This window comes from Ascidiella aspersa, chromosome 9 (assembly GCF_963924565.1).
Source record: "Ascidiella aspersa chromosome 9, kaAscAspe10.2, whole genome shotgun sequence".
In the NCBI taxonomy this organism is placed as follows: Eukaryota; Metazoa; Chordata; class Ascidiacea; order Phlebobranchia; family Ascidiidae; genus Ascidiella; species Ascidiella aspersa.
In genome coordinates, this window is record NC_139455.1 from 4,876,236 (window position 1) to 4,902,246 (window position 26,011).

At 39.1% G+C, this 26,011-nt stretch overlaps 1 protein-coding gene across 1 annotated transcript; it reads left to right on the forward strand.

Moving 5' to 3' along the window:
• The first annotated feature begins 4,672 nt into the window (after positions 1 to 4,672).
• Positions 4,673 to 24,797, forward strand: LOC146131999 (G1/S-specific cyclin-E1-like). Its single transcript, XM_083396572.1, has 10 exons — positions 4,673 to 4,686; positions 9,250 to 9,397; positions 10,722 to 10,793; positions 12,068 to 12,318; positions 21,134 to 21,269; positions 21,728 to 21,874; positions 22,341 to 22,589; positions 22,924 to 23,061; positions 23,448 to 23,579; positions 23,965 to 24,797. The coding sequence occupies exons 1-10, from the start codon at positions 4,673 to 4,675 to the stop codon at positions 24,106 to 24,108; spliced, it is 1,431 nt and encodes a 476-aa protein (XP_083252698.1). The 3' UTR covers positions 24,109 to 24,797.
• The last annotated feature ends 1,214 nt before the right edge of the window (positions 24,798 to 26,011 follow it).

Genomic DNA, 26,011 nt, shown 5'->3' on the forward strand with positions numbered 1-26,011 from the left:
TTTTTTAGCAGGATACGATATAAGGACAAAAAAGTTTTTGTGAACAACAAAACATTGAATAGCAATAACTAGATCGAAAAAAGGCTACAACGCACAAGCGTGTGTCATAGCATATAAAGCTCATCTTAATTTATAAAACATTGTGCAATGGGCAAAATAAGAGTTTGCCATGGACGTTCCTCGTATCAGCTGGTCTTATTCGCAACAAAACGGCACTGAATCATTCTGTTGTTTAAAGTTGGTCTTCCAAAAATGAAAAGGCATAAAAAGTTGAATGTATATTGAGGTCGTCACAAAATTCCGACTTGGGGGCAATCAGGAATATACCTAAACATAGTTTGCTTCCAAATAATACGTTAATTAATAATTATGTTACAAGAGCTATTGGATGCTTATTTAAACTGCCCCACCTCTTCTTATGTAGGCCTTTCATCAAGGGTTTTTAAATACATTTACTGATTTCAGTGTCCACACTTCACTTGGATATTCCACAGATTCGTGGCCTTGGCTAAGGTAAGTAAATCAGAAAAACGCACACTTAAGTGTAAGTTACTAACAGTATTTGTCGAATAGTGTAGAGCCTACTCCACAGCTCGTGTTGGTATCCAATCTATGATTTAAAACAAATCAATCGAAAGTTAAATTAATGAGTTTTAAAACCCAAAACTGTTAATCCTCTTAAAAAGCAAAAATACCCTTTCTCCATAAATTAACTACGTAGGTAATGCAAGTATTTTTTAGTTTAACATAAATGTTAATCATCAATCGATTGTTTTTGTTACTTTATTCACCCTTGAGCGAAAGAAAAAACTTTGCTGTAAAGCAGGACTTCTTAAACAATTTCAGGCGCATTTGAAAAATAACAAAATTCTACGCGCAGTTGTACACCAGGGTGGGCGAAAGAGGCTTGTGCAAAGCTTTTTACTGTATTTGCACTTAGAGGAAATCTATTCAGCCTAACCCTAAAGCGCCGAGTCCAGTGAGCACTGATTAACCCTGAACAAAGAACGTTGCGTCATCCTAATCTTTATAAATGCATTTTGTCCAGATTTGTGCGAACGCAATGCGTCCTTTAAAGATACCAATCATTGAGAGTAAAACGCCCCTATTTGAATTACACCTAAAACTACATTAACGAATAAATTTACACGCATAATAAATGTCATTTTTGAGCAACAATATAAATGCGTATTTAGTTTAGGCTACAACTCGTCATACTCTTAAATGAAAAGTTTTGCCAATTGTAATCGAGTAAACATTTTTTGTGCGATTTGCAAGAACGAGTTGTCGCCTTCTCCTTAATTTTAATAACACTAAATTTTCAATTTTATAGATGTCCTGTTTCCGCCTCTGATTGAACGTTCTAATAATAAATTGTTGAAAAGATGTTGGCGGAAATTTATTACAGCTCGCCGGGACCTGCAAACATGCTCCAAAATACCTGTAAATGTCAGTGTAATAGGCTATTGAACTTTGTTTTGTAAAGAAACCTATTTTAAAAAATTGATGGAGTCCGTCAATATTTCAAGAAAGCAATGTGGCCATAGCGAGATAGAAAAGTAAAAAAACACAGCTCTAAAGTCCTGTTGGTAAACAAATTATCTGCTCTCAAAAGGCGTTAAACAAGTGTTGCCTAGGTAAGCCTATAAAGGCTGCAGTTCGTGATAAAAGCATGGAGAACTATTTTATAACAGAAAAAATGGAGTAAAAAAATATATATTTGTCGCGAATTCTGCAAAAAACAGCAAAAATTTTTTTTTAATCATAAAATTCCATAATACTCTTTAAAAAAAGTATCATGTTTGCCTCAGCAAGATTGGAAAAGCAATATTGACCATCGCACGTTGTTGTTTATGAAAAAATGTAAGGGCCTACAGCCAATTTCTTTTAACGGGTAATTTTTTCTGTGTATGCTTTATACGTGCAAAAGAACTTGCTCGTGATACACATTTGGTTAAATCGGTTTGGTTGCTTCTGTTTAAAAAAAAAACTGCTGGGGTAGCTAACTTATTGAATTCAAAGCAGGGTTACACTATATGGGTAAAGTATATTACTAGGACTAGGCCAATGGTTCTCAACCTTTTTTCTCTCGTGGCCCATTTTCGTTGCACAAAAATTCTGTGGCCCAATAATTTTGATGAAAGAACAAACTATAAAAAATGTTTATAAAAAAAAATAGCGAAGCATATGTCAAAACGGATTATTTAATCAACCGTGTATTAGTGAGGTACTTGCTTCTGAACGATAAATTTACGTTTCATTTACATTCCTTCTCAATTCCTTCCCAAGCCAATATTCCTGTAAAATTAAGTATAGTGACACAGATAAAACTAAATGTTTCAATAAATCTAGCTGTTTTAAATTGGTCTGTGACCCACCTAAAATGTTTATAGGGCCCACCAGTGAGCCATGGCCCACTGGTTGAGAACCGCTGGACTAGGCTTACAATTTAACACAGAAAGTTATACTGAGTTAAATAACTAAATTTAAACTACAATAACGTTTAAGAAGGTCGCAAGTTTTAAAAATCATTACTTGCTTAAAGTTTAAACAAATATACTATTTTTACCATACCATTGTTGTATTTTTGACTTGCACAAATAAAAATCAGTGTAGGTATATTTTATTGCAGAAAAATACGTTACTAGTTAACGTTGGTTAAATTAATTGTGAGCTATATTAAATTAAAACTACTGAAACAAATATAATCTCCCGCACGTGGGCTTGCTAAAGCAGAAAACGCTTTCGAGCGGGGACTTTACCTGGCGTGAATTTTGGGCGGCCAGACATCCTTTGTGAAATATTCGAAGCAACTTTCAAAAACGTCTAGGCGGCGGCTCAGCACATATTGCGCCTTTTTTATTTGCCTTGTGTTATGTCGCCTTTTAAAAATCAAGCCAGTCCTAAGTCGCACATTTTAAGCGGTGTAGATTTCATATCATATCTCGTTTAAACGCGGCAACAGGCGTGGTCGTAGCGAAACGCGCCCAAAATGCACCAACGACTGTTCACTAGGCCGCGCTCTCCAAAGAGCGGCGCGTCACGGTATGACGTCACGCGGCATCAGCTGGTCGTTTTTTCGCTTGGCGCCGGCGCGAGGCTTCGCGCGCAATGAATCAATGAGCTGGATAGAACGGGCTGGGACCGTCTTCTTCGTCGACTTCCTTTGCAGCGTACGGCCGGGTGCCCCGAAATTTAATCAGACGAATTTCTGGAATGGTAGCCGCGCCTGCTCGACAGCCTTTCGGACAACTGCAGAAGCAATATTAATGCCTGACAAAAAGGACGCGAAAAAGTGAAGGTAAATGTATTGGTGCCGCTGTTTTATGTTTTCTGTTTTAAGGCGTTAACAGTTATATGTGGTGTAGTATGATAAATGTTGTGATCAAAATATGACTTTTTAAATATTTCCCCAATTAAACAATTCTGCCTTGTTCATTTGCTAATGCAACAATATTTATTATAGCTTTTTTAAATGACATGTAGCAACAGTTAATGGCCTATATATCCTTGTTTTATTTATAATTTAACCAGTCAATCAGGTAGGTTAGGTTAAATAAAGGAGCTTTAATTAATAACTTTATATCTTATGTTTTAAATTGTACCTTTGCCATTTTTATTTTTTTATTTCTGTTGATGGTCTCACCCTAATTTTTTTTTATTCAATTTTTACAAAGCCCAAACACCGGGGTAAACTGAATGTATAAAGATATACTTCTACCTTGGCACGGTAGTTTTATACACCCTGCAACAACTTAACCAGTTGAAACATCAAGCATTAACCTGACTAGTCAGTAGCCAAAAAACAGTAGCTTAGAAAAAGTCAGTGGCATGAAAGATTATAATATTACAATGTTTCAATGAAATTCACACATTGTAGTTGACGTCACTATACACGTGACGTAAAAGTAGGCTAAATGCTACAGAGTGTATCAATTCTGGTATAAACCGTTCATTAATAGTGTGTTTATTAAAACACTGATACATATGTCAAATTATTCAACAGTCCTTAGTTGTTCAAGAATCCTGACAATGTAATTATTAAGCTGTTTCATCCTTCCTTTTTACCAATATTATCAGTGCAGTGGCTTCGCCGAAAGTCTGTACCACCATAAATCTCACTTCACTTAGTTTTAGTAAATTTTTGTCAAATTGGAGATTTAATGTGTCCGCTAATTGGAAGTAGTGATACAGCAGTAGTTTACATCAAGCTAAAAAATTAACAAAAACACTTCAGTGCCATTAAATTTAATTATAGGTGTCATCAATTTATATATATTCATTGGCCTGAAACTGAATAAACGTATAGTGACATGAAATTGCTATCCGAAAAATTCTCCCTAAAGATATCTCTATAATACATAAATACGACCTATGCTAATCATTCTGTCCATCAACATCCATAACTTTCACTATGTGCTGCAGGCAAAAATCCATATGCTAATTAGTAGCATGGTGTGTGTCCTGCTTTCACATTGCCCAGTTAAATAACATGTTTATCAAATCAAACTTTTTTTTTGCATACTGAAAAAAGCTTGACTTGGTCCAATGAGTTTTTTTATGTGGATAATGTACCATGTTTTTGATGCAACATCATTATTTTTTTTAATTTTGAAATTTACAATGTATTGTTTTTTTCTGCAGTTAACAGAAGCACTAGTTTTCACATACAATGATCAAAAACAGGTAAACTATTTGTTATACACTTTTTTGTAAGTAATATTAACTATATTTTGTTTACTACATATTAAGTTCAATACAAAAGCTGTCTAAAAACATTTACGGAAATATATATATGTTGCTGTATTCTATTTCATAGCTATGTGAAGCATTGCAAACAGGTAAACACTCCATAGCGTATTTCAAAGAAATAATTTGCATATACTGCAATTTTTTAGTCGTTACTTTGATTTCATTGTCATGGCGTATTGCACATAAAATATTTCTCAGAAATCGCACCCAAATCGCTAAACTTCCCATCGCCGGTTTCGAACCGTTGTTGCGAAAACCTTCGGAACTTGCGAGCCGCTTCTCCCGTGACGCGTCGTATGCACTTTGCGCGGTAAATAAAGCCGGCGGGCGAGGCAGCGTTTAGTTAGCGCGCCAGTGAAGTCTCTGTCTTTCATGTGTCGTGTTGATTTTGCGTGCGAACGATCTCGCAGCGACCTTTGCCGAAATCGGCTCGACTCTTGTAGTGTTTACAAAAAAACTATCCCGCCTGTGAAGTTTTCCACGTAACACTTAAATGACGTTTTACATTTTGACCATTGCTTATGTCTATTAGTTGTGTCTTGATTAAATAATGACCACATATAGTTTAAAAAAATTAAGTTAATAACCGGTCAAGGGAAATAGCATGAACAGATTGTTAAAATTGATGGTTTTCCAATGTATGTATTCCAATCTTTATGGCATCAAACCCCAGAAGTTACATGAAAATTTGCTATGTTTATGGTTACAGTTCTATCCGAGACGTTTAGTTACTTTGTCCGCCATATTGCCCAATTTAGCGCAGGTAACATTTTGTGTTTGTGCTTTACTATCTTGGTAGGTTCAGCAGAACAGTCAGTCAATAAAACAATGATGGGAAAGCACAAAGAGGCAAAAAAAACTTAAATCGAATTTCCCCGTCAGGCAACTATCCTACGTTAAACATCGCCCTTCGTATTTATAATCCCATGGTAATAACGATTAAAACAATAAGGAGTTCCACCAGGCAGCCAGCAATAATTAGGGTCGAACTCGGTGCTAGGACGCTGTTGCAACCACTTCCGCCAGACGCTTGGGATTTTTTCCTCGCGCTTTCGACGCAGTAGCAGCGGCCTGTGTGACGCGACAAAGAAAAGACGCGCGTAATAATCGCGAGTCTTGCACCTCTCCGTCGTTTTATCGCGCGCGGCGCTGGGCTTGGGGCAGGTGCAATGCGAGACGCCGCTGGAGGTGTGGACCTTCTTTGTTTTGCTGTCGCGACTAGAGCGAACGCCCCCTTTTCTCTGCTACTGCTGTAGTTTTGCTGTTTTCGCACCTGCAACCTGTGCGGTTGAGCAGTGTGTTTTTGGGTTCTCTTGAAAACTAAAAAATGCCTTCGTTAGCTAGAGGTGCGAACTTGATTAGGTTTGGAAAAAAAAGAAAAAAGCTGTCAAAGGCTAGCTTTATACATCGTGTTTTTGGGTTGAAACTAAAAAAATGCCTTTGTGAGCTAGAGGTGCGACCTTGATAAGGTTTGGAGAAAAAATAAATATATGTGAATGACTAGCTTTATACACCTGTGTTTGGAACATTTAGAAGACGTGCTTTGTTGTTATGCCAGTTTCAGGTTAGCTGTGAGTTGGTTTTGTTTAGTTTTCAGTTCTAATTCGTTGTGTTTACTTGCTGTTGGTTTATCTTTGGGCATGCGTTGAACATAAAAGAAGGAAAATAAGTTGGAATATCAAGCTCAAACAGAAATAGATTTTGTGAAAAATTCTAATATTTATTTATTCGAAATGTAAACAAAATGCTGCCTTTATACGTAGAGGCTTTTGAGTTTCGTTATACGCCCGACAACAACCTTTGTTCTCGAACCAGTATGATTGGTGCGAGTTTTATTAAGCCTTAAAAAAAAACAGTAGTTTAGGAAAAATGAGCGCCCGGCATAATAGAATGTCCACACCTGTGTTTTTTTATAATGTCCAGAACTGTACGCTGTTCGTTATGCTAGTTTTAAGTTAGCTTTATAAAGTTGAAAGCCACTATGCGTTTACTTGCTGTTCAAAGCATTGACAGTGCATCGACTGAATCTTGCCTTTCAAATGAAGAAATCGGTTGTGAAGGTCTTTTGTGTATTTGCGCCTATTTGAAGTTGTGCTAGGTTTAGCTTAGCTTGAGATTATATCTTTAACCAGGACGCCATGCCACCAGCGTTCATGGCTTGTGCTGCAGTATGATAAAGTAAAGTTGGTCGAAGTTTGGCCTACTTTTGCAAAATATTTCGCCCGGCTAAACTCCAAACAAAAGCTTTTGCATTTGTAATGCACAGCAAATTGTTTTTGTTGCTATGCAAGCGTATCCGTTCAAGGTATATAACGTTGATTGAAAAGCTTTTACAACTTTTTAAAAACACAAGCACATGTAGAATGTAGAGGTCGATTGCAACTTAGCAAAACATAACTTTCCTTGCTGGACAATTTGTCCGTAAAGGCATCACAATGCGAGAAACGTGAAACGTTTTGTCAAGCACACAGTTAGCTTATTTAAAATACTAGCGTTTAAGAGGCATCTATATAACACCGATATAGCTTCAGTATAAGATTCCGTTTTAAAATAACACGGTGGCTGGGAAAACACACTTGCTCTAACTGGGCGGTGTTTTAAACAAGGCATTTTCACACAAAGCCAGGATCAAGACCAAAGTAAATTTAGAGAAAGGAGCGAATATTCGGCTGTGTTTTTTTTTGCATAGTTATCACCTATCAGATATATTTTTGGCGAAATGGTCATTGGGCCGTTTTCGGTTGTATTATATCATTCACCTATGCCCCTTGCTGTTCGCATTACCAGCGTTTAAACATCAATGCGGGCGGTATAGGTCGCCCCCCGCTTATATATACAAAAAGAAAATAGGCGACGGTAGAGCGGATCTCTGGAAGCTGATAGCTGCAGACAATTAGCCGCGTGCCAGAAACTGCTATATAACTCCAACCAACCAATCAGCAAGCAAGCAACCAGCCAACCAAGAGTTGACAAACCGCTGTCGCTCTGCACTTTGTCAGTTGCTTCCTGCCCGGCTGTGTGTTTGGGAATGTAATTAATGGCAGAGACGAGCGTTCGAGCGCCGTCCTATACAGCCGTAAGTGGATTAGGCGCTTTTTGAAAGAGAAAACTCCCGCGCGATGTTCGCGACCTGCAAAGATGCAGCCTCCTGGCTTTCTAATAAGCAAAAAATCGCCGTAATCCAATGGTATTCCAGGTTTTCCTTCGATCAATGCCGTTTCAATTGGTGAGAATCGCTTAAATCCGTATTAATCCGAACGTTGCCGGAAAAGATTATGTGTAATTGGTCCGTTTGGAAAAATTGGAGTCGAACGAATATCGGAAGCTGTTTTTAAGAGGTGTACTTTAGCCGTGTCCGAATTTCCCACTTGCTAAATAACATAAGCCTCTGTGTTTAATTTTTTTACCGCTAGACGGTATACGAGAGTTACGCTGATAGCAGATACCTGTAGGAACCTGTATGTTGGTTACATGTATTGGTGCTTAGTGACAACGCAGACCGGAAATATTGCAAACTTTTTCGTTTTAAATAAATGAGGCTAATTTTCTTCGTAATGCAAGAACCGGCGCATGCGTGGTTTGCTGGATGTTTATTGCCGCCCTAATCCCCGTGGGTTGTATTTATGGCGCGAATCGAGCGGTCTGGCCCTGTTATCTGTCTATTACACAAAGTCTAAGTCGGTTTTTGGACGCCGTGCCGCATTGTAGACGGGCGCGCTGCGGCCCTCTTGCCCTAATTTCATTGTTGCACCCGCCAGGACCATCGGTCCACCTCCCCCCACCATCAAGGACCTTTTCTCCCTTTTCCCAGATCGCGGCTTTATAAAACTGCGTCGATTAGGCGGCTTTGGCATTTTTTTTCTATTGTCGTTTGGCTCGAGCGCGTGCATTGTTTAATGCAAAACGTTGCAAGTCATTTAGTAAGTGAGTCAGTCAGTGAGTTTCGGTCATATGGAAAGCAACGTGGAATCAGTGCACGGGTTTTCAGCTAGGCATGTGTGATAATATTGAATCAAAGCTGGTACCTGTTTTATAAAAGAAAAAGCTCAATGCATTAATATGATATTTATATAAAAAAGGCTTCAAACTACTAAAAGCTACCTTCACAGTCACACTATTTGCATAATACAAATTTACTGTTGACTGTATTGCTCTTTACTGTGTTTTTTTTCAACGAGGTTTCATGTGTAGCTAGATTTTCGGTGCAATGAGATTATTCTTAGTTTAGTTTGCAAAACTAAATCTTTTCTATAAATATAAACATATTTTTATAACATTAAACTTAGTTATTTGGCTCTTGTTATAAAGCAAACCGTACATTGTTGTTTTTTCAGTGAGTTTTTTTTATTTATTTATTTTAAACCAATGCTATTTGCAACTTTTACCAAATCCGTGTCTACACAGTCATGATTGGCAGGTAAGGTAGTGTGATTTCCACAAATCGTTGGCTCAATTTTCGCGAGCTGCTTTCAAACTCTGCATTTTTCTCCTTTGCAGTAAATCTGAAGTCGCGAAGAAGATCCAAAGAATCAAGAAAGTCGGCCCTGTCAAGAAAGACAAACTTCTGACGGAGACGAGCAAGGCCAAAAAGCGAACGAGAGAACCCGAGTCAGCCAGCAAAGAAAAGAAAGGAACTGCTGCAGAGGTACGGATCAAGATTTTTAGGGCTGATGTTTCTGTGTCGCTTAGTTTAAAGGAAGTGTTTCTTCGCTTTGCTTCATAAAAGCGATAGTTGACTTTTAAAGTAAATCATTCAAGTGAATGTATCGCAATGTGCTTTAAACTAAAACGTTTAAGGAATTAAACAACAAATGACGTTATTACCGTAGTAAACTAAATAAAATTTGCAAAATTTTTCTTCAGCCCTACTGCACTCCATTCACCAAATTCAAAAACTATTTGCCCGTAATATCCCAACTATACATAATGAGTTTTTTGTGATATTTGTACATTGCAAAGATGTACTTGAGGTACGCATTACGATTACAATAAACTTCATATTTATAAATAAGAGGATGCAAAAATATATGAAGGCAATGAGCGATCCGACATATATTTTAAAAACGGCGACGTTTATTAGAAAATTTAGATCAAGTAACTAGAATTTCATTTACTCTGCGGTGAAACATTTACCATTAAAAGAAACATTGTCCCATAATATCGGATCGACACATATACCGCTCGATATGAGGTATCGGCTGCCGAAACATCAGAAACATCCGTTATTCTCCGAAAAAAAAAACTAGATTTGTTGAGTTTCATTTATGTATTGTTGAATTTTTTCCGATTCTTTTTTTTCCAGAGTTTCTGTTAATATAATCGACCCCCCCCCCCCCATTTTCTTTTTCAAAACCAACGAATGTATGACGTAGGGACTCTACAAAAGTATCCCGCCATGCTTTAAAGTCTTTTCCCAATTCCCAATCGGCCCCGCCCATACAATACACAACACTGGTTTGTGTACACAACGATAGGATTATGCCAGAAACAAGTTGTTCGTATTTAAATCAATTTGCGATCGTGGTACACACTTTGTCAATGGTGCCTTATTGTGCCAATTAGGGCCCCATGGGCATACAGGTCCTCTGTTTTCTACATCTTTAAATACTTAACCCGTCTTAATAGAAACTTGATTTTGATAGAAGTTGTTACTTAACCTCAAACCTCATTGGCTCATTTGTATACTGGTCCTTTGTTTTCTACATCTTAAAAATATTTAACTTGTCTTAATCCAAACCTGATTTTGATGTAAATTTGTTTTCGACCTCATTAGCCTGGCTTGTTTAAACTTTTTTATTACCCTGTTGTCCAATATGCTTGCAAGTGATATCATTTGATTTTGTTATGTTTTTCAACAACATCTAACTGTTTTTAAATCAGTGCACATTCGATATTGCCTTTGGCTACGCCCGTTTTATCTTTGCTAATTTTGTAGGGATATTTTCTTCATACTTAAATTGTTTTTCTAGGGTGCAACATCAAAACGTCACAAGAAGATGAACCCGGAGATCGAAAGCAGAAGAAAGAAGTTTCACGAAAATGTGAGTTCCCATTCCTCTCTGGGTCACACTCTGGTATAGTTAGAACCTAAGTTAATGCCGCAAAATATGTCATATATAGTGCAGGGAAAGTGAGTCGCCTCTTTTCATTGTTCGACCAGTTTTCATTGTAGAGAACTTATTTAGTCTGGACAAAATATAAAGATGCTGGTAGCGTGATATACATCGGTTGACGTTAGACTCGGATTAATGTAAGCAAGCACGCTGTAAGCCCTCTTGGATTCGCTTAGTATTTTTTAAATCCGCTGTTTATTTCGTAACAATGCCAAGTATTTGACGTAACAGTATTTACCTGCTGAAAACAGTCAATCACGTCAACAATCAACTTACCAGCCGCGATGTTTACGCCAATAAACGTCCCGCACAGCCTCAATACAATACGCGATGGGCAGAGGCGAGATATTTCGTGTCCGGACAGGGCACAGTCGACGGTTACTTCAAGTCGCGTATCAAGTCAGTCCGCCGCTCGTACCATTGTGTCGCTTTGGGGCTGCAACGGATTGTCTGGTTTAAATGTTTCAGTCGGCGCGATGGGCGATTCTGGCAGGTACATAAACTTTAGATAGCTCCCGGTTTTGTTTTGCGTGCATCTGTCAACGCGCAAGGGTAAACTTGGAGGGACCAGTTAGCAGTGGCAGTGTAAAGAGGAAGGTTTAGTTGGGTTTATTTTATGATCCTGAGGGTTGAGTTTTAGGTAAGGTTAATAAGAAAGTATAGGTAAAGTTCTCTGCGGTTCTGGTTGATTTTTTTTAAGTGCAAGTTAGTCGAAAGAATTGGCTTTCTGATTTATGTCGTATCAGAAAGTTGCTTGTACACGAAGTTCAGGCACGCTTAATCTTACACACGATAGCAAGGAAGTCGGTTTATTGCTGTATGTTTTCTTTCGCGCCAGGACCAAATTTTTGTTTAAATTGGACAGCTACATATTTTAGAAGGTAGTAACTAGTGAAGATAGTCCTTAAATAAAAACTGTTTAAAAAAACACCTAAACATTACACGCAAAACAGCAAAAATTTATCCTGAGTGCTAAAATATCTTTTTAGATGTGAAATATAAAAACATAACAAGAAAGCGTTTAAATTCTTTTAAAATCTACACACACGCCTTTATAGAGCCCAGCATTTTCTTAACTTTCCGGTGTGTTTTGCACAGAAACGATGTAATTTTAGCTGGTTTAATAATGAGATGTGAAAAAGAATCCACCTCTCGAAAAAGAAACTAGCCTTTGCCCTACATTACTGAAAACCAAATTTTAGAACGCTTGGCGACCCATAGACGAGCAAATGTTCCCCACGCCGCTCAAGGACGGCCCGGACAGCGAAAATGATGACGTCATCGTCCTGGGCAACCCCATGACGTCACCGAACTGCATCAGAGGCAAGCGCCCCGGAGTGCTACAGGAGATTAACAATACCGGTGGCGCGGGAGGCGAAACGACACATTACCAGTTTCGGAATATCTTCACAACGACTCCGACACACCGCCCGTCGCCCCTGCCCTCGTTAAGGTGAGTTCAAGGTCGTTTTAGGTTACACGTGCTGGAAATTACCCTGGTCATAGATTTCTGTGAAATGGGTTTGGGCGTGATTAATTTTCTGAATCTTGAAGACATTGCCAAGAGTTTGTTGGGCATTGGGGCCGTTTTTCCGTGAACGACTGTATTTTCGATGTTTCTACAGTTAAAAAAAGGATAGACAATTTTATATTTTTTGTCATTTTGAAAAAGTACTTCGCAACCCCAAATTATCTTCATTTTTTTTATAAATAGATGTCATGATTAGGGATGTCTAAAACTTCCTATTTTCTTTCGTGATTTGTGAGGTTGTTACTCTAAAATTTTCTTTAGCGTTAAAAAGTAGTTACTTTTGACTGCTAATTGCAAACCATTGCCGAAATGCACGAATACATTTTTCGTACCAGATCGACATAAATACCATTACCATCCTAGTATCGTAAAAGTGCCGATATTACCAGTTGGGCATCGGGTATCGGCCACGCCAGATTATATCTCTGGTGGTGATTACACTTAAAAACGAAACGATGAAGGGCAGTTTAGGACTAAAAAAAGATTGTTGGAAAGTTATAATAAACTCAACATGAAAGTTGATTTTTTTACTTGATTGTAAGGTAATGGTACCGTCGGACGATGTGTTTTTTTCCAAAATTCTAAACGAAACGTTTAGTCAGCATGCAGTTGCCATCTTGACCTAAAAATAAAATTATAGGAATGTTATACAAACTCGTATGAATTGTTATACTTGGTTGTCTGCGTATGGTATCGTCGAACGTAAATTCCACTAATCCAGTGTTTTGCAACCTTATTTGGTTTGCGGCACCCTACAGAAATTATAAATAGTTCGCGGCACCCTTGCTCGTATTTTTGCGTTAACTGTAACGTTACAATACACGAAATTGAAACAGCACATAACATGTACAACAAGGTCGATAAAACCTTTTTAATTATTGGCACTATTATCCTACACAAAAAAATGTGTCAAGAAGCTTACCAATAGAGTAAAAATTGAAGTCCTAAAAAACTTGAAATATCTCTAGGCACCCTTGAGCGTTAAAAATAGCACCCCGGTTAAGAACCACTGCACTAATCCAAACTAAACGTTTAATCAGCATGCAGTGTCCATCTTTCATGTGTCGCACGGGTTTCGTCAGAAACGACCTGCACCCTTATCAGAGGCCTTTATTGTTCTAATCTCGCTCGCCCTGATTCGTAAGTGCCTTGCGCTCGATTAAACAGAGCGGCTCGCGCAAGATTCATGCAAGACGCGACGCTTGATTCTGTGACGTAACAATGGACAGCCCTCGCCCTTCATTAAAGACGTTCCAGATTGTTTTTCTCGCTCGAATTCTTGCGCGTGTTTTAATTGGCCGAAATAAAGACGTCGCTTATTACTGTTATTATTACTGCGCGACAATCACAATAGGAGCTACACAATGGCTTTTCCACACTCCACCCTAGTTTTGACGCGTTTATAATCCGCTCTGAGTCAACTTAATTAATTGATAGATTTATGCTTTTTTATACGACTGGTTGCGTATTCAATTGAAGCCGCGTTTAATTCACTTTTTCTTCATTTTGTATCCTATTTCTTCAGAACAGTGGTTCCCGAGATTTATGGCTTACGGCACTTGAAAATATTTAATAGATTGCGGCACCCCTGCTAGAATTTTCGTTAAGTGAGTTTTTTACGCCGTAAGTCTTCATAGACTAACCGAATCAGTCGGTCAATTAAGGATGTTCGTGCAACCCAGGCTATAAAAACAACCAGTTTGCAGTGAGGTTCGAACTCACGACCTCCGGCCATTGACGAGCTTGCATGAATATCCTTTGATCGACTGATTCGGTTAGTCTAAAGCAACAACTATAGAAGGGCTAGATCACAGTCGTTGTACACGTGTGTGTATGTGGCTGTCAGTGATATACTTTAATGTCACTATAAACGAAACTGTTACAACCCAATTAACACATGTATGAAAATATTATTTGATTGGTTGCACTCGAGTATTGACCGAACACAAACAGTTGCATCAGGAGGCTTACCAATGGAGTGAAATCAGAATGTTAAAGAATTCAAAATAACATGTGGCACCCTTGAGCATTACAAACGAAACACTGTATTGCCGCGGCAAACCCGATAGGGAACTGAAAGGTGTAGCGTTGTTTATTGTGGCCATTTGCAGCCGGGATTGTTGAAAACACATGATGGCAAATTGTTTCCTGTGCGAACTCCTGCTTTGCCAGGGCGCGTGTATAAATAGTAACAGTTTCAATTGCGTTTCAAGTTCAAAAATGTAACACTAGGTCGTGTTGTGCTTGAATGTTTTTAGAAAAGGTGAACCCTTTCTAGAGGTTTTTTAAGTTTTAATACTTTTTGCAAATCCTATAAATATTAATACTTTAGTATCGTCGCGATTTATGCACTTGTTGACATACAATGTAAATTCACCCTTTTTTTCTTCTTCGAATTTCACCCGATTATCAAATTCAACTCATAAATTACAATCGCATTTAAATCGCCGAAACAGTTTGCTTACTGAGCCTTTGGTGACGAAACAAAGGCAATAGTTACGTCACAGGGCAGGTAGAAAGGCAAACCAACCGTCTCGCAATGTCTTGCCCAGCAGCAGCAGCAGCAGTCCACACCTGTGCGTTGTTTGCGCTCGAGTCTTGAACAGTCCTTGCCCAAACAAGTTCAAACCTGCACGCGAGTGACCCGTTTTTTAGGCCGTTTAGATTTACGGCCGGGCACCTTTGTTTAGGCCATTTTTGGTCAAATTTTATACCTCTTTTGGCCAAAATTAACGCTTGGCGATTTTAGAAGCGTTCAGTAAACCTACCCGTACCAATCAGAACTTTAGATTATATAAAGATCCGAAAAAAACGTATTTTTTTGCGTATATTAGGCCACAAAAACTGGCCCAAATCTGGCCTACGTCTGAGGCCCCGGCGCACACGTCTGCTGATTGGTTAATAATGGGTCACGTGGCCTTGTTTACAAACGTTCGAACCTCGGCTCGGGCGTATGCGAGACTTTACGATGCAGGTTTTGCGGGAGCCGGTGTTGTTCGTTGATCGGGAGTTGAAAATGATGGCTGTACTACGGTAACGGCTGTCGTGTGGTTTGCAACGGATCTTAGCAAGTCCAGATTTGCTCCTTGGTTCGGTGTTTGCGGGCGTTGTAATAAAAACCCATTGATGCTTTGGCGTAAAGATTGATGCTGGTTCGTGTTAAAGATTATATGACGTAATCGTTAGCCGGTACCATCGAAAAAAAATTGTTTCGTGTTGACTTGTGGCTGTTACGATATTAGTTAATTAATGTAACTGGCGATAAATATTGTACTGTCATTGTTATATGACGCCATTGGGTATATTTCTATCCGGCAATGACTACAAATAGGCCGCTTTAAATTAGTTGTGTTGCATTAAAGTGTAAATCAATTATGAGCTGGAATGATTGTGATTGATGGTCTGGATTAGAAGAATAATAAACTTAAACTTTAATTTTGTTGCCTGATGTTGTCTTTTCGCGCACTGATTTGATTCTTTAGTCAGAAGTTTATCATTTAATAGAACAAAAATGTTTTACCGATTTTTTTCGTAAATTCTTGTTTACAAAATGTTTTGCAAAGCGCAATTAAATCCAATACACCAGGTTAGCTTTTGAAAGATTGTTTGAAAACGATGTTGGAAATCTAGCAAGCGTTGTTCTTCGCCTTATGTTTGCTTAATAAAAAAAAAATGGCCACATTTATTAATAAAAATCCAGGCAAACCACAGGTTTTTATTAATAATCGTTTGTCTTGAAACCGTCAACTATGCGACGCACACCAAATTATCCTGTGTGAATGAGTCGGCCTTGCGTCCATTGGGACCGTTCATTGTCGCATACTTATTTAACGAGGGGCGACAAACATGACAAATCACGATCCAATATCCTTTCGCGGCGATATGCGACGCAATGACGTCACTATGGGCAATTTTCCACGGGGGGCGAGGGGAGGGGGGACACACGCCACCGAATTTTCACACATCCCCATTCCCAGCCCCTTAGCAATGGACAAGGTCGATAAGCAGAAAATGATATCACGGCCATTGATTTTAGCGTAGCGGCGTCTTTGATGACCATTTGAGTCCTTTTGCTGCAAAGCGCGCGTTCGCAGTCTCTCGCGTGCTAACAAGCAAGTAATTGAATCGTGCCGGACGACTGACCTTGGCTTTATCCGGCCGTGGTAACTGTATCCTGTTTTTTTGGCCGCGTCACTCTTTTTTCACCAATGGTTTTGCGTCCGAATGCTTCCTAAGCGAAAGTGGATTTGTTTGTGGTTAATACTAGCCTAGCAAAAGTGGATTTTGACTTTTTCTCAAACAACTCTTTTTTTAAACCATTTCGCCACGTCCTTTATTTTCATCGTTTTACCCTGGATTTGTGTCTTTGCAAAAACGGCAGTAAGTCGACAGAAATTTAAAGGTACTTTCGGCCAAGTTACTATACCAGATATAAAAAGACCCTTATACCCACTAAAAACGGTCAATTATTTGGGCCATGTATAACGCTATTTTGGGCAGATGTAAAAATCTTGTTTTATTTAAGGCCACCTGAACCGCCCACTAATAAAGGCCATGTAAAGAAACACTTGCTATTTTGGTCAATGTCACAAACCCACTATTTGAGGCCGTATAAGCATGCACCAGTTATGGCCGTGTGAAGAAACACCTACTATTTTGGGACATGTAATTGTTCCACTCCTCAGGGCCACGTAAAGCTCCCACTATTTTGTCCCGTTTAAAGCGCTTACTTACTACGCCTGTTGAAGGGGCCCTGTCCAGAACGTGGGAAGAACACGGGCGGTTTTCACGTTCGTTAAAGGACCGTTACGCTCGCCACAATGCGACCGCGGCGTGCCTTTGTGATCAAACAAAGACGCCTTTCGGCCGCCCCCTCCGCCGCTCGACTTTCTCTTCGCCCTCGCTATTCCATTGTCCGCGCATTGGCTCAGACTTGCCCGTCGGACCGTTCCGGGCGTACCGGGACACGTCCTATCACGTGCCAAAATAACCACGGCCGATCTACGGCCATTACATTACATTACGGGTTTCTCGTGTTATTGTGGGCGTTTAAATGCCTCGCTCCCCTGCGCAAATATTACGCCGCCTTCGGTTGGAAAACACGGAGATTTTTTATGATGATTTCCTTTTCTGTCGTCTTAAGGTCGTAAATCGTGCCCGCCGCAAACTGTTGCTTGCTTCTGTTTGCTTTACCACTGACGGAATTGCGATTTGTATTTGGATTCGTGTGCATACGCTCTCTCTCTCTCGCTTACTCTGTTACACTCGGGCCGTTTAAATTCCCGTTAAGCCTTCGAAAGATTAATAGCTCTGTAAAAAAAATAACATTACAGTTGTTTCTAGGTAATCTTGTTCAATGCCAACTCGCTTTGAGGTATAGTTGGTTTTGATTTATTAGATTTTCGCAAAACTGATATTTCAGCCGTTATCGAATTTCAAATTAATATTTTTTGCTGAGCGTTTTTTATGCTTTACAGGGGTGTTTGTCCGGTTTAAATGTGGCATTTATTTACTTAACGGAAGTACATGTCGTCAAATTAGAACGTATTTGTCGAGATCGAACTGCGAACTAGAATTGCCATCTAAAGGGAAACTGCTGACAATCACCTAGATAACTTTTAATTTTAATGATAATCCTGAGTCGATTGGTGTGATTTCCTCAAGCAATCTGAGCGTCTGATTTGTGTCTAGTTTACCTTTTACGAGAAACGTGTTGCATGGTGTCTAGATACATATGTTACTGGTTTAACTGGAATGCCTTCATACTGGCCTGGCTACAGTATAAATGCTATATGTAGGATTGTAGGTGTGAACCAGGTGGCGAATGTAAAGTGCACCTTACTGTACCCCTACTCATGATCACACTTGATTAATTTTATCATTTCAAAAGGTTTTTCGTTTCCATTAACTCTTCAGCGTTTCGTGTACAATAAATACTCAAAAGGTTGAATAGAAATAAAAATGAGGAAAGGTGTTGGCTACGATTAAATTACGAACCAAATTAAACAATTACTATGATTTTTTTTTGACCGAAGAACAGTTTTGAAATAGGCAGTGATATATCAAATTTAAAAACAAAAAAATATTTCGAAAAAGAAAAGTAAAATGAAAACATTGTTTTGGGAATCTGAACTATTTTAGTTGAATATTTTAGAAATGTGGATAAACTATAGTCTTTTATCGGGTAGTATAATCTATTGCCTAAAAGACAAAACTTGGTCAGTTGTAGAAAGTAATTAAGGCCAAACCAAACAAATCAGCCATAAGAGAGCGCCATGCCTTACTAAAACTCCTGGCGACCACTTAAAACGCCAAACCAGCCGTTTAAATGCCCTCATAATGCTGTACATGACACGCGACACCCTGGTGATTGTGCGCGCGCAACCCGCCCCCTTCGTCCACCCTAGTTTTCCCACAGGCAAAAAAATCCCACACATGCCCCAAGACCCGGGGACAGCTGGCCGCTCGCCTCTCGCATTACCGCCATTGTGACGTAACAGTGGACCGGTTCGGATGTTGTGATTGTTTAAACTCGTACTCGTTTCCGTGTCGGCTTACCTTCGCCTTCTACACCAAGCACCTGCCAGCGCCTACTAGGCTGGCCACTTGCCTTTAAACGAATCTCCCCCCCTCGGAAGACCGGTGTTAATCTTCTTAACTGTTGGGCCCCGCTTTTGTCTTTGCTTGTCCGTCGGAATGGTTGGAATTCGGCGCCTGTTCTTGCTTGATTGGCAAGCCGATTTTGTGTGTGCGACATTCGATAGCTTCTTCCGCTTGGCTTTAAATGCCTTTTAATGTTGTAAATTTCAACTGCGGCTTTGCTGAGAAAATATTTAATTGTGATAGTGTAGTGATAATAGTAGAAAATTATCTAACAACAAATGTATGCAACACTAACAGGTACTAACAGGTAACATCCGAGTTTGTTTGCAACATTCGATAGCTTCCTCTTGGCTTTAAAAGCCATTTAATCTTTTAAATTTCAACGTCGGCTTTTCTGGGAAAATATTTCATAGTGATGAAAGTAAAATATTTAGCAACAGCATTGTGTGCAACAGTATCATATATATTTATTCTTCCAGATCAAAATTTCTTGCCAGAAAATCTCCTAAAATTCCAGCGTATTGAAACATCATAATGACAACTATATTTATTTTATGTAATTATACGAATTTAACCCAATTTACTGTCCGCCATTGCCAAATTAAACCCAGGCGTTGACAGCGTATAACCCAGCGCGGAGAAAAATAACAGAACTGCGGATAAAGGAAAATCAAAACACTTGCGCGGGTCTATTTTCAATACTGAGACCTAATAATAACAACAGCACGGCGCCCCTTCGAAAACCCCTGTTAAAACAACTCTTGTGTCGCTGCGAAAGTTACCGGATGCAGAAAAACCGAGCATCGTCCATCGTGGCTAAACGGCACTGAGACAGCATGGCTGCGTCGAAGGATACCGCCATTGTCGCCGTTGAATTGGGCCTTTGTTACGTCACGACGGGTCGTCAGTCGCGCGAGCGACGTCTTCCCGTGTTCACCCAGTTTAGTTGCGGCCCCAGGGACTTGCTCGTCCGTGGGATTTCGCCGCCGCCGGCGTTTCTCTGTTTGGAGAGCGGCAGTTTCCCTTTTTTCTCGCCCGAACCGCCGCTTTATAAACGCCCGGCGACGCTTCGCTGTATGACAGAGCTTAGTAGCAGCTTTTACGGTGCTTGAGTCAGTTTTTTGAACGGCTGTAGTAGTGTTGTGTTACCCTATACCGCTGCCGCATTTTTAGTGATAGCGTGTCAGTGGCGCATTTTTTACCTCATTTTTTAATAGGTTTATAGAACAAAGTTTTTTGGGCTGTAATTAAGATGTCTGCGAGAAACAGTTTTCTATTAGCCAGTTTATATCAAAGGGTTCTGGGTAAAGTAATGTTGGCAAATATTTCGAATTAAATCTGTGATTGGTGTTCCATAGTATTTTACTTGTTTTGCTGATATTTATCGTCTATATTCCATGATATTTTTGGAAAAAAATGTGAACTCTTGTCTGACCAATTTTCCCTTTCTTGCTCTTAGAATTTTACTAGGCACATTTTTAGTATTTATTTGTCAGCTTAATTGTTTCGTGTCATTTTGAACGAGAGGAAAAAACAAACAGCAACATGGTTATGCACACTTCTCTTTACGTGCGCACAACTTTCGTTAACAAATACCTCAACACGGAAAGGTGAGAGCGTTGAAAACTATCGAACCTAGCACTGTTTGTCTTCGTGTAGCTTTGCTTTAATGTCGGCTCACGCCTGTGTGTGACATCACAAAGGCCCTTTGCCGCGTCACAGTGCCGAGTTTGCCTTCTCGAACGAAGTGTTTGTATAAATCAGAAGAAAGCTTTGACAGCACGTGCGCGCAATTTTACCGGCACTTGCGCTGGGTTTGGCCGAACTTTGAGCTTATTACTGTAGGGTTGGATATTTAACGATTGACGCAGCTGTGTATATAGCACTTACTGTCGAGCACGAATTCTTGTTACAATTTTAAATATAAGAATGTTTCAAACATGGGTTTTGAAGTCTTATTTTACACAAAGTCCAAAACAAAACTAAATACTATATTCAACGGCTTTCTAACCAATTTTGATCCGAAAGAATGATTTTTAGATCTCTACAAAATGAAATTTAACCGCCCAGTAAAGTAAACACATTTATTTTTAAAATGTACTTCAAATTTTTAAATTTGTTTTTTTTTTCTCAGCTGGGCCGACTCGGAAGAGCTGTGGAAATCGATGGTCTGCAAAGAGCCGTCGTATGATCGAAACAGCAGCTACATGAACAGACACGTAGACCTTCAGCCCAGAATGAGATCCATACTGCTCGACTGGATTATGGAGGTAGACAAAAATTTTCTCATTTACGTTAATAGGAAATCTTTGGTTAATTTGTTCAACAAATTCTACTTTAAAAAAAATAGAGTTAGCTACACCAGGCAACATATCAATAGATAGAATTACTTTTCTGGACGTTATAAAGCTTTTGCAAGCCTGCGGAATTAATATTATACTCGTTGGTAACTTGTTCAGACCGGCCTATATTTGCCGCCTAGTTTTATTTTTTTTTTTTAAAGCAACATTTTTCAGCCTAAGGACACTAAGATTGTGGTAAACTACATTTTTCTAGTTGCCACCACTCTTCATACTTTGGCTTGGTAGCACGGTATTTGCTGCAATTCGGTAAACTGTGCCGCGTATAAAAGCCAAGAATAACTTTTGAACAAGTTTGGCTATTTTCAAGTCTCCAAACATTATTTCACACAAGTCGAGTATTAAACTGTGCGTTTTTCCTTTAAAAGGTTTGCGAGGTTTATACGCTCCATCGCGAGACCTTCTACCTTGCCGTGGACTACATCGACCGCTACCTCTCCAACACCAAGGACATCCACAAGACGAGGTTGCAGCTCGTCGGCGTTACGTCACTCTTCATAGCCGCCAAGCTGGAGGTAAGTCTACTCTACGCTATATAGTCGTCGCTGTTATTTATTGGTTATTTGCACAGTTTGATCAAGTACAAACATAATGTGGTTTCCTAACTTGTTATTCAGAAAACAAAACAAACTTGAGACTCGACTATTCTTAAGATGAATTTTAGCACCGTGGTAATTGGAAACCTTGAATTTAATTTCCCCTTTGTTTGTTTTAAGTCAACTTCACATACATAATGCTTTCAAATAGATACATATTTTTTATTTTTTTGCTTGCCTGGTAAACCAGGTGTCAGAAGTGTTCCAAACATATAACCCAATTAATAATTCTACACAAAACCGCCTGAGAGCTTTATTACCAGGCCAACCACAAATTTCAACAAAAAAAAAACAACCTACTGCTTTTACATGTGTTTTTCCACCACTGGTTGACCCCAAAATAGTTTCTCCTTTAAACAACACTAAATCCTCTCTATCGTTGCAGGAAATCTATCCACCCAAGCTCAGCGACTTCGCATACGTAACGGACGGTGCTTGTACCGAAGACGAAATCCTTTCCCAGGAGCTCCTGATGCTTAGCACCCTCAAGTGGTCGCTCTCGCCCATTACCGCCATCTCGTGGCTGAACGTGTACCTGCAAACCGCCCACGCGGCATTTGCACCCAACCCCAACCCAACCACCGCCTTCTTTCTGCCCCAGTACCCACCCGAGACCTTCGTACACATCGCACAGGTAATTTTTTGGGAAAAAATTATGACGACTTGGTATTTGCCGTTTTTCATCATTAGTATTTAAAACAGCGAAATACAGCTGCTATGTCTTTGCAATTTCTTGAGCTAATTGCTTCTGACTTATTTTTATCTAGTAATTCATATGTGTTTATCGTTCTGTGAAATCTAAATTAATAAAACCTTGCAAAAAACGGAAAACAACTACTGTAAAAATGTCGATTTGTAAATCCACTATATTAGTCTACCGGCGTACGTAATGTGAACAACTGGCATGTAGTAGAAACATAATACAAATGTGTTGTAATGTTTGTTTAAACACTTGATATTTCTTACAGTTGCTGGACTTGTGTTTGCTCGATATTGAAAGCCTCGACTTTTGCTCCGGAGTAATTGCAGCCGCCGCCTTATACCACTTTTCCTCACGGGAACTCGCAACACAAGTCTCTGGATACCAGTTTAAAGATATCGCCGCTGTAAGTGCCATATTACGATTTCTTTCCTGCTGATGTAGTAATTTATCTAAACAAGCTTAGATCAAGCCTTGCATATAAAATCTGGGTGGGCAAAGCTGTATCTTTTCTTACCTCCACATTGTGTAAAAAGATCTGTTGATGGGTAAATTCTAGCGTTGTTTTAACATATAACAACATTTTTTTATATTGCCCATTTACCTGCATACAAATCATCGAAAATAATAGTTTTTTTTCAGCATTTGAAATCAAATACACAGAACCCGAGAATAAAATATAGAACTTAGTTTTAAAGTTTCCTTAAATTCATTGTATACAAACGATGCAACGCATTAGTTTTTAACTGCCCTTGAAATAAAAATTCTAAAACGACGACTTTTCGCTTGCAGTGTGTCCACTGGCTGGCGCCCTTCGCGATCACGGTGCGTGACACAGGCCTTCAGTCGCTCAAGATGTTCAAGCGAGTCCCCGAGAGCGACGCACACAACATTCAAACGCGGGCGAACAACATCGACATTCTGGTGAGTGGACTATCGAAATGGGGGAGTTCCCCGATGGCTCGCTTGTCGTGTTCTGTTAGTTTAATGATGACAAATTTATTGCGAGATTATACACGTCGCCTGATTTTTTTTCTGTTTGACAAAAGTACAAGAAATATTTGGTTTGCCCTGATTCTTATACAATAAATTACTCGATTTATTTTTTTGGAAATACGAAAAAATGCGATTTATAGTTAGTTATCTGATATGACTTTTATAACGGAATTTTGCCCAAATAAGCTGCTTTCTCATATTGTTTTTATTTTTAGGATGTGCTATTTTAAAGATAAACGTTTTTTTTCTTTTCGTGATAAAGTTTTCACAAAATTAGTATTTATTTTTACCAAAACTGTTTATTTTATTTTAGGATGCAGCATTCGAGAACCGTGGCCAGACCCAAACGCAGCTGGCAACGTGCCAGTCCCCCACCGAGATAGGGGGGTTCATGACACCCCCCAAAAGCGGATCGAAACAGCAAGTTGACGTCATACCCACCGAGATGTGCAGCTAGGAAAAGAACCGGCCTGAAAGTCACTGATTTTCGTCCGATTTCCGCCACAAGTGCCCGCTAGGTGGCGCCAAGAGCACGCTGGTGACGTCATCCGATCGTCGCCTTTATCTCTCACTGTGATGTCATAAAGGGGGAAGTCCCGCGAGACGAAGAGTTAAGCAATAGGCAATTCCGAGCTTGATAAAGTTGTGAAAGGCCCTGTTTCTTTTAAAGAAAGGTTTTACTTGTTTTCTATGCGTGACGTCACGATGGTGACGTCCTATCGGTTGCTTTTAAACTGTTTTTTTGTTTATTAACGGAGTCAACTCACTTGCACACAAAAAGGATTTTTACCGCTGCTATTTGTCCTGTATTCGTGTAAACTCTCTATCACTATGTAACAAAGTAAAGTTTTCGCAACCCTTTATAAAAAATACAATCATTCCACTTTTTTTGCTGCTACTACATTTTTTTTCTGATGTGATATTTTGCAACTTTGCGCTCCTCCTCCTACTATTAGTCCGTTATCTCCTTCCCTTTTTTACTTGCATTGTTGCAGTTTTATGCCTCTCATTTTCTTTGCGGCAGAGTTATGGGTTTTCAGCAATTTTATAAGCTTTTATTTTGTTTTTATTGACTTTTATCGCTGAAATTATTACAAAAAAACATGTGCATCGTCAAAGGTTTAGCAAAATAAAGCCACAACTATTGTGTTATTTGAATTTGTCATCTTGTTTGAGAACAAGTTAAGTGAAGAGGTTTTATGTTTATACATTGTTATTATAGATCAGCTGTAGGCAACACTTCTATCCTAAGAATTCCTGTCTAATACACTGTGGCTTGTTTTAATTAGCAATACAAAAACAGAATCTATATGGCGCATATAACGTTTAGTGCTCCAGCTTTACTCAGTCGTTCTCCAGTTTAAGTTGTTTTCATGAGGTTAAAGTTTAGATAACTGCTGTTCTTTTAAAACAGGTTTTGGTTCGCACATCTCATACTGATCTGGGGAAACGTTAATTGTTTCACCAGTGGCAATGTCGAAGGTTAGCTGGTGACAGCTGCTAGAGTGGTACAAGACAAGACGTCGAAGGCAGCGCATTGGAATTACTCAGGATAGTCTTGCAAACAATCTTATTACGAGTGAACTCGCTGATTTGAATATAACCAATTGTTTTCGGTGCTGGTTTAAAGGCTATAAGTTCAGTTTGACTAATATTGTCCAGATTAATACGCTAGTGAATATCTCAGTTAATATTAAGTAATACAGTTTGCCCGAAGAGGTTTTTGGTTTATCTAACTGCAGTAAAAGAGTTTACCAGTACTAAAATGGCTTACACTTTAGTCACTGTTTTCAAATGACTAGACTTAAGTCTGTTGGATGAAATGACTGGACTTAGATGAAGTTTTTTGAACAAATAATTTTACTTGACTTAAGTCTTTTGGACAAATGACTTGGGTTGAAATGAAGTGTTTACATTGCGCACTTTTTTAATTCCAGAGTTATTTATCTTAGGTTTTGCACATAAATGATTTGCTTGCTAAAAGCTGTTTTTGTGTTATTTTTTAATTGATTTATTGCTTATAATCGGACGAGTTTGCCAATTTTAACAGATTAAACGTTAAATTTTTGTGACAAGGACTTGTAATTATGACATGACTTGTTAATTATTAAAAAAGACTTAAGCCATTTCAAAATGACTTCTTTGCAACACTGGAGTTTACCTAACTGTATATATATTGTGATAACTTTATCGCCAGGCAACTATTATGTGTGGTGGCTGCAAGTTTGCCATCAAAACACTTGTTTGTTTGCTTGTACTTCCTCATTCCAAAACTGACATTGTGAAGGTCGTGGTACTGTAGGCTCTGCTAACCTAAGCTACGCTAAGTAGGCTGCTAAACGTTTAGCGGTCTATGACTA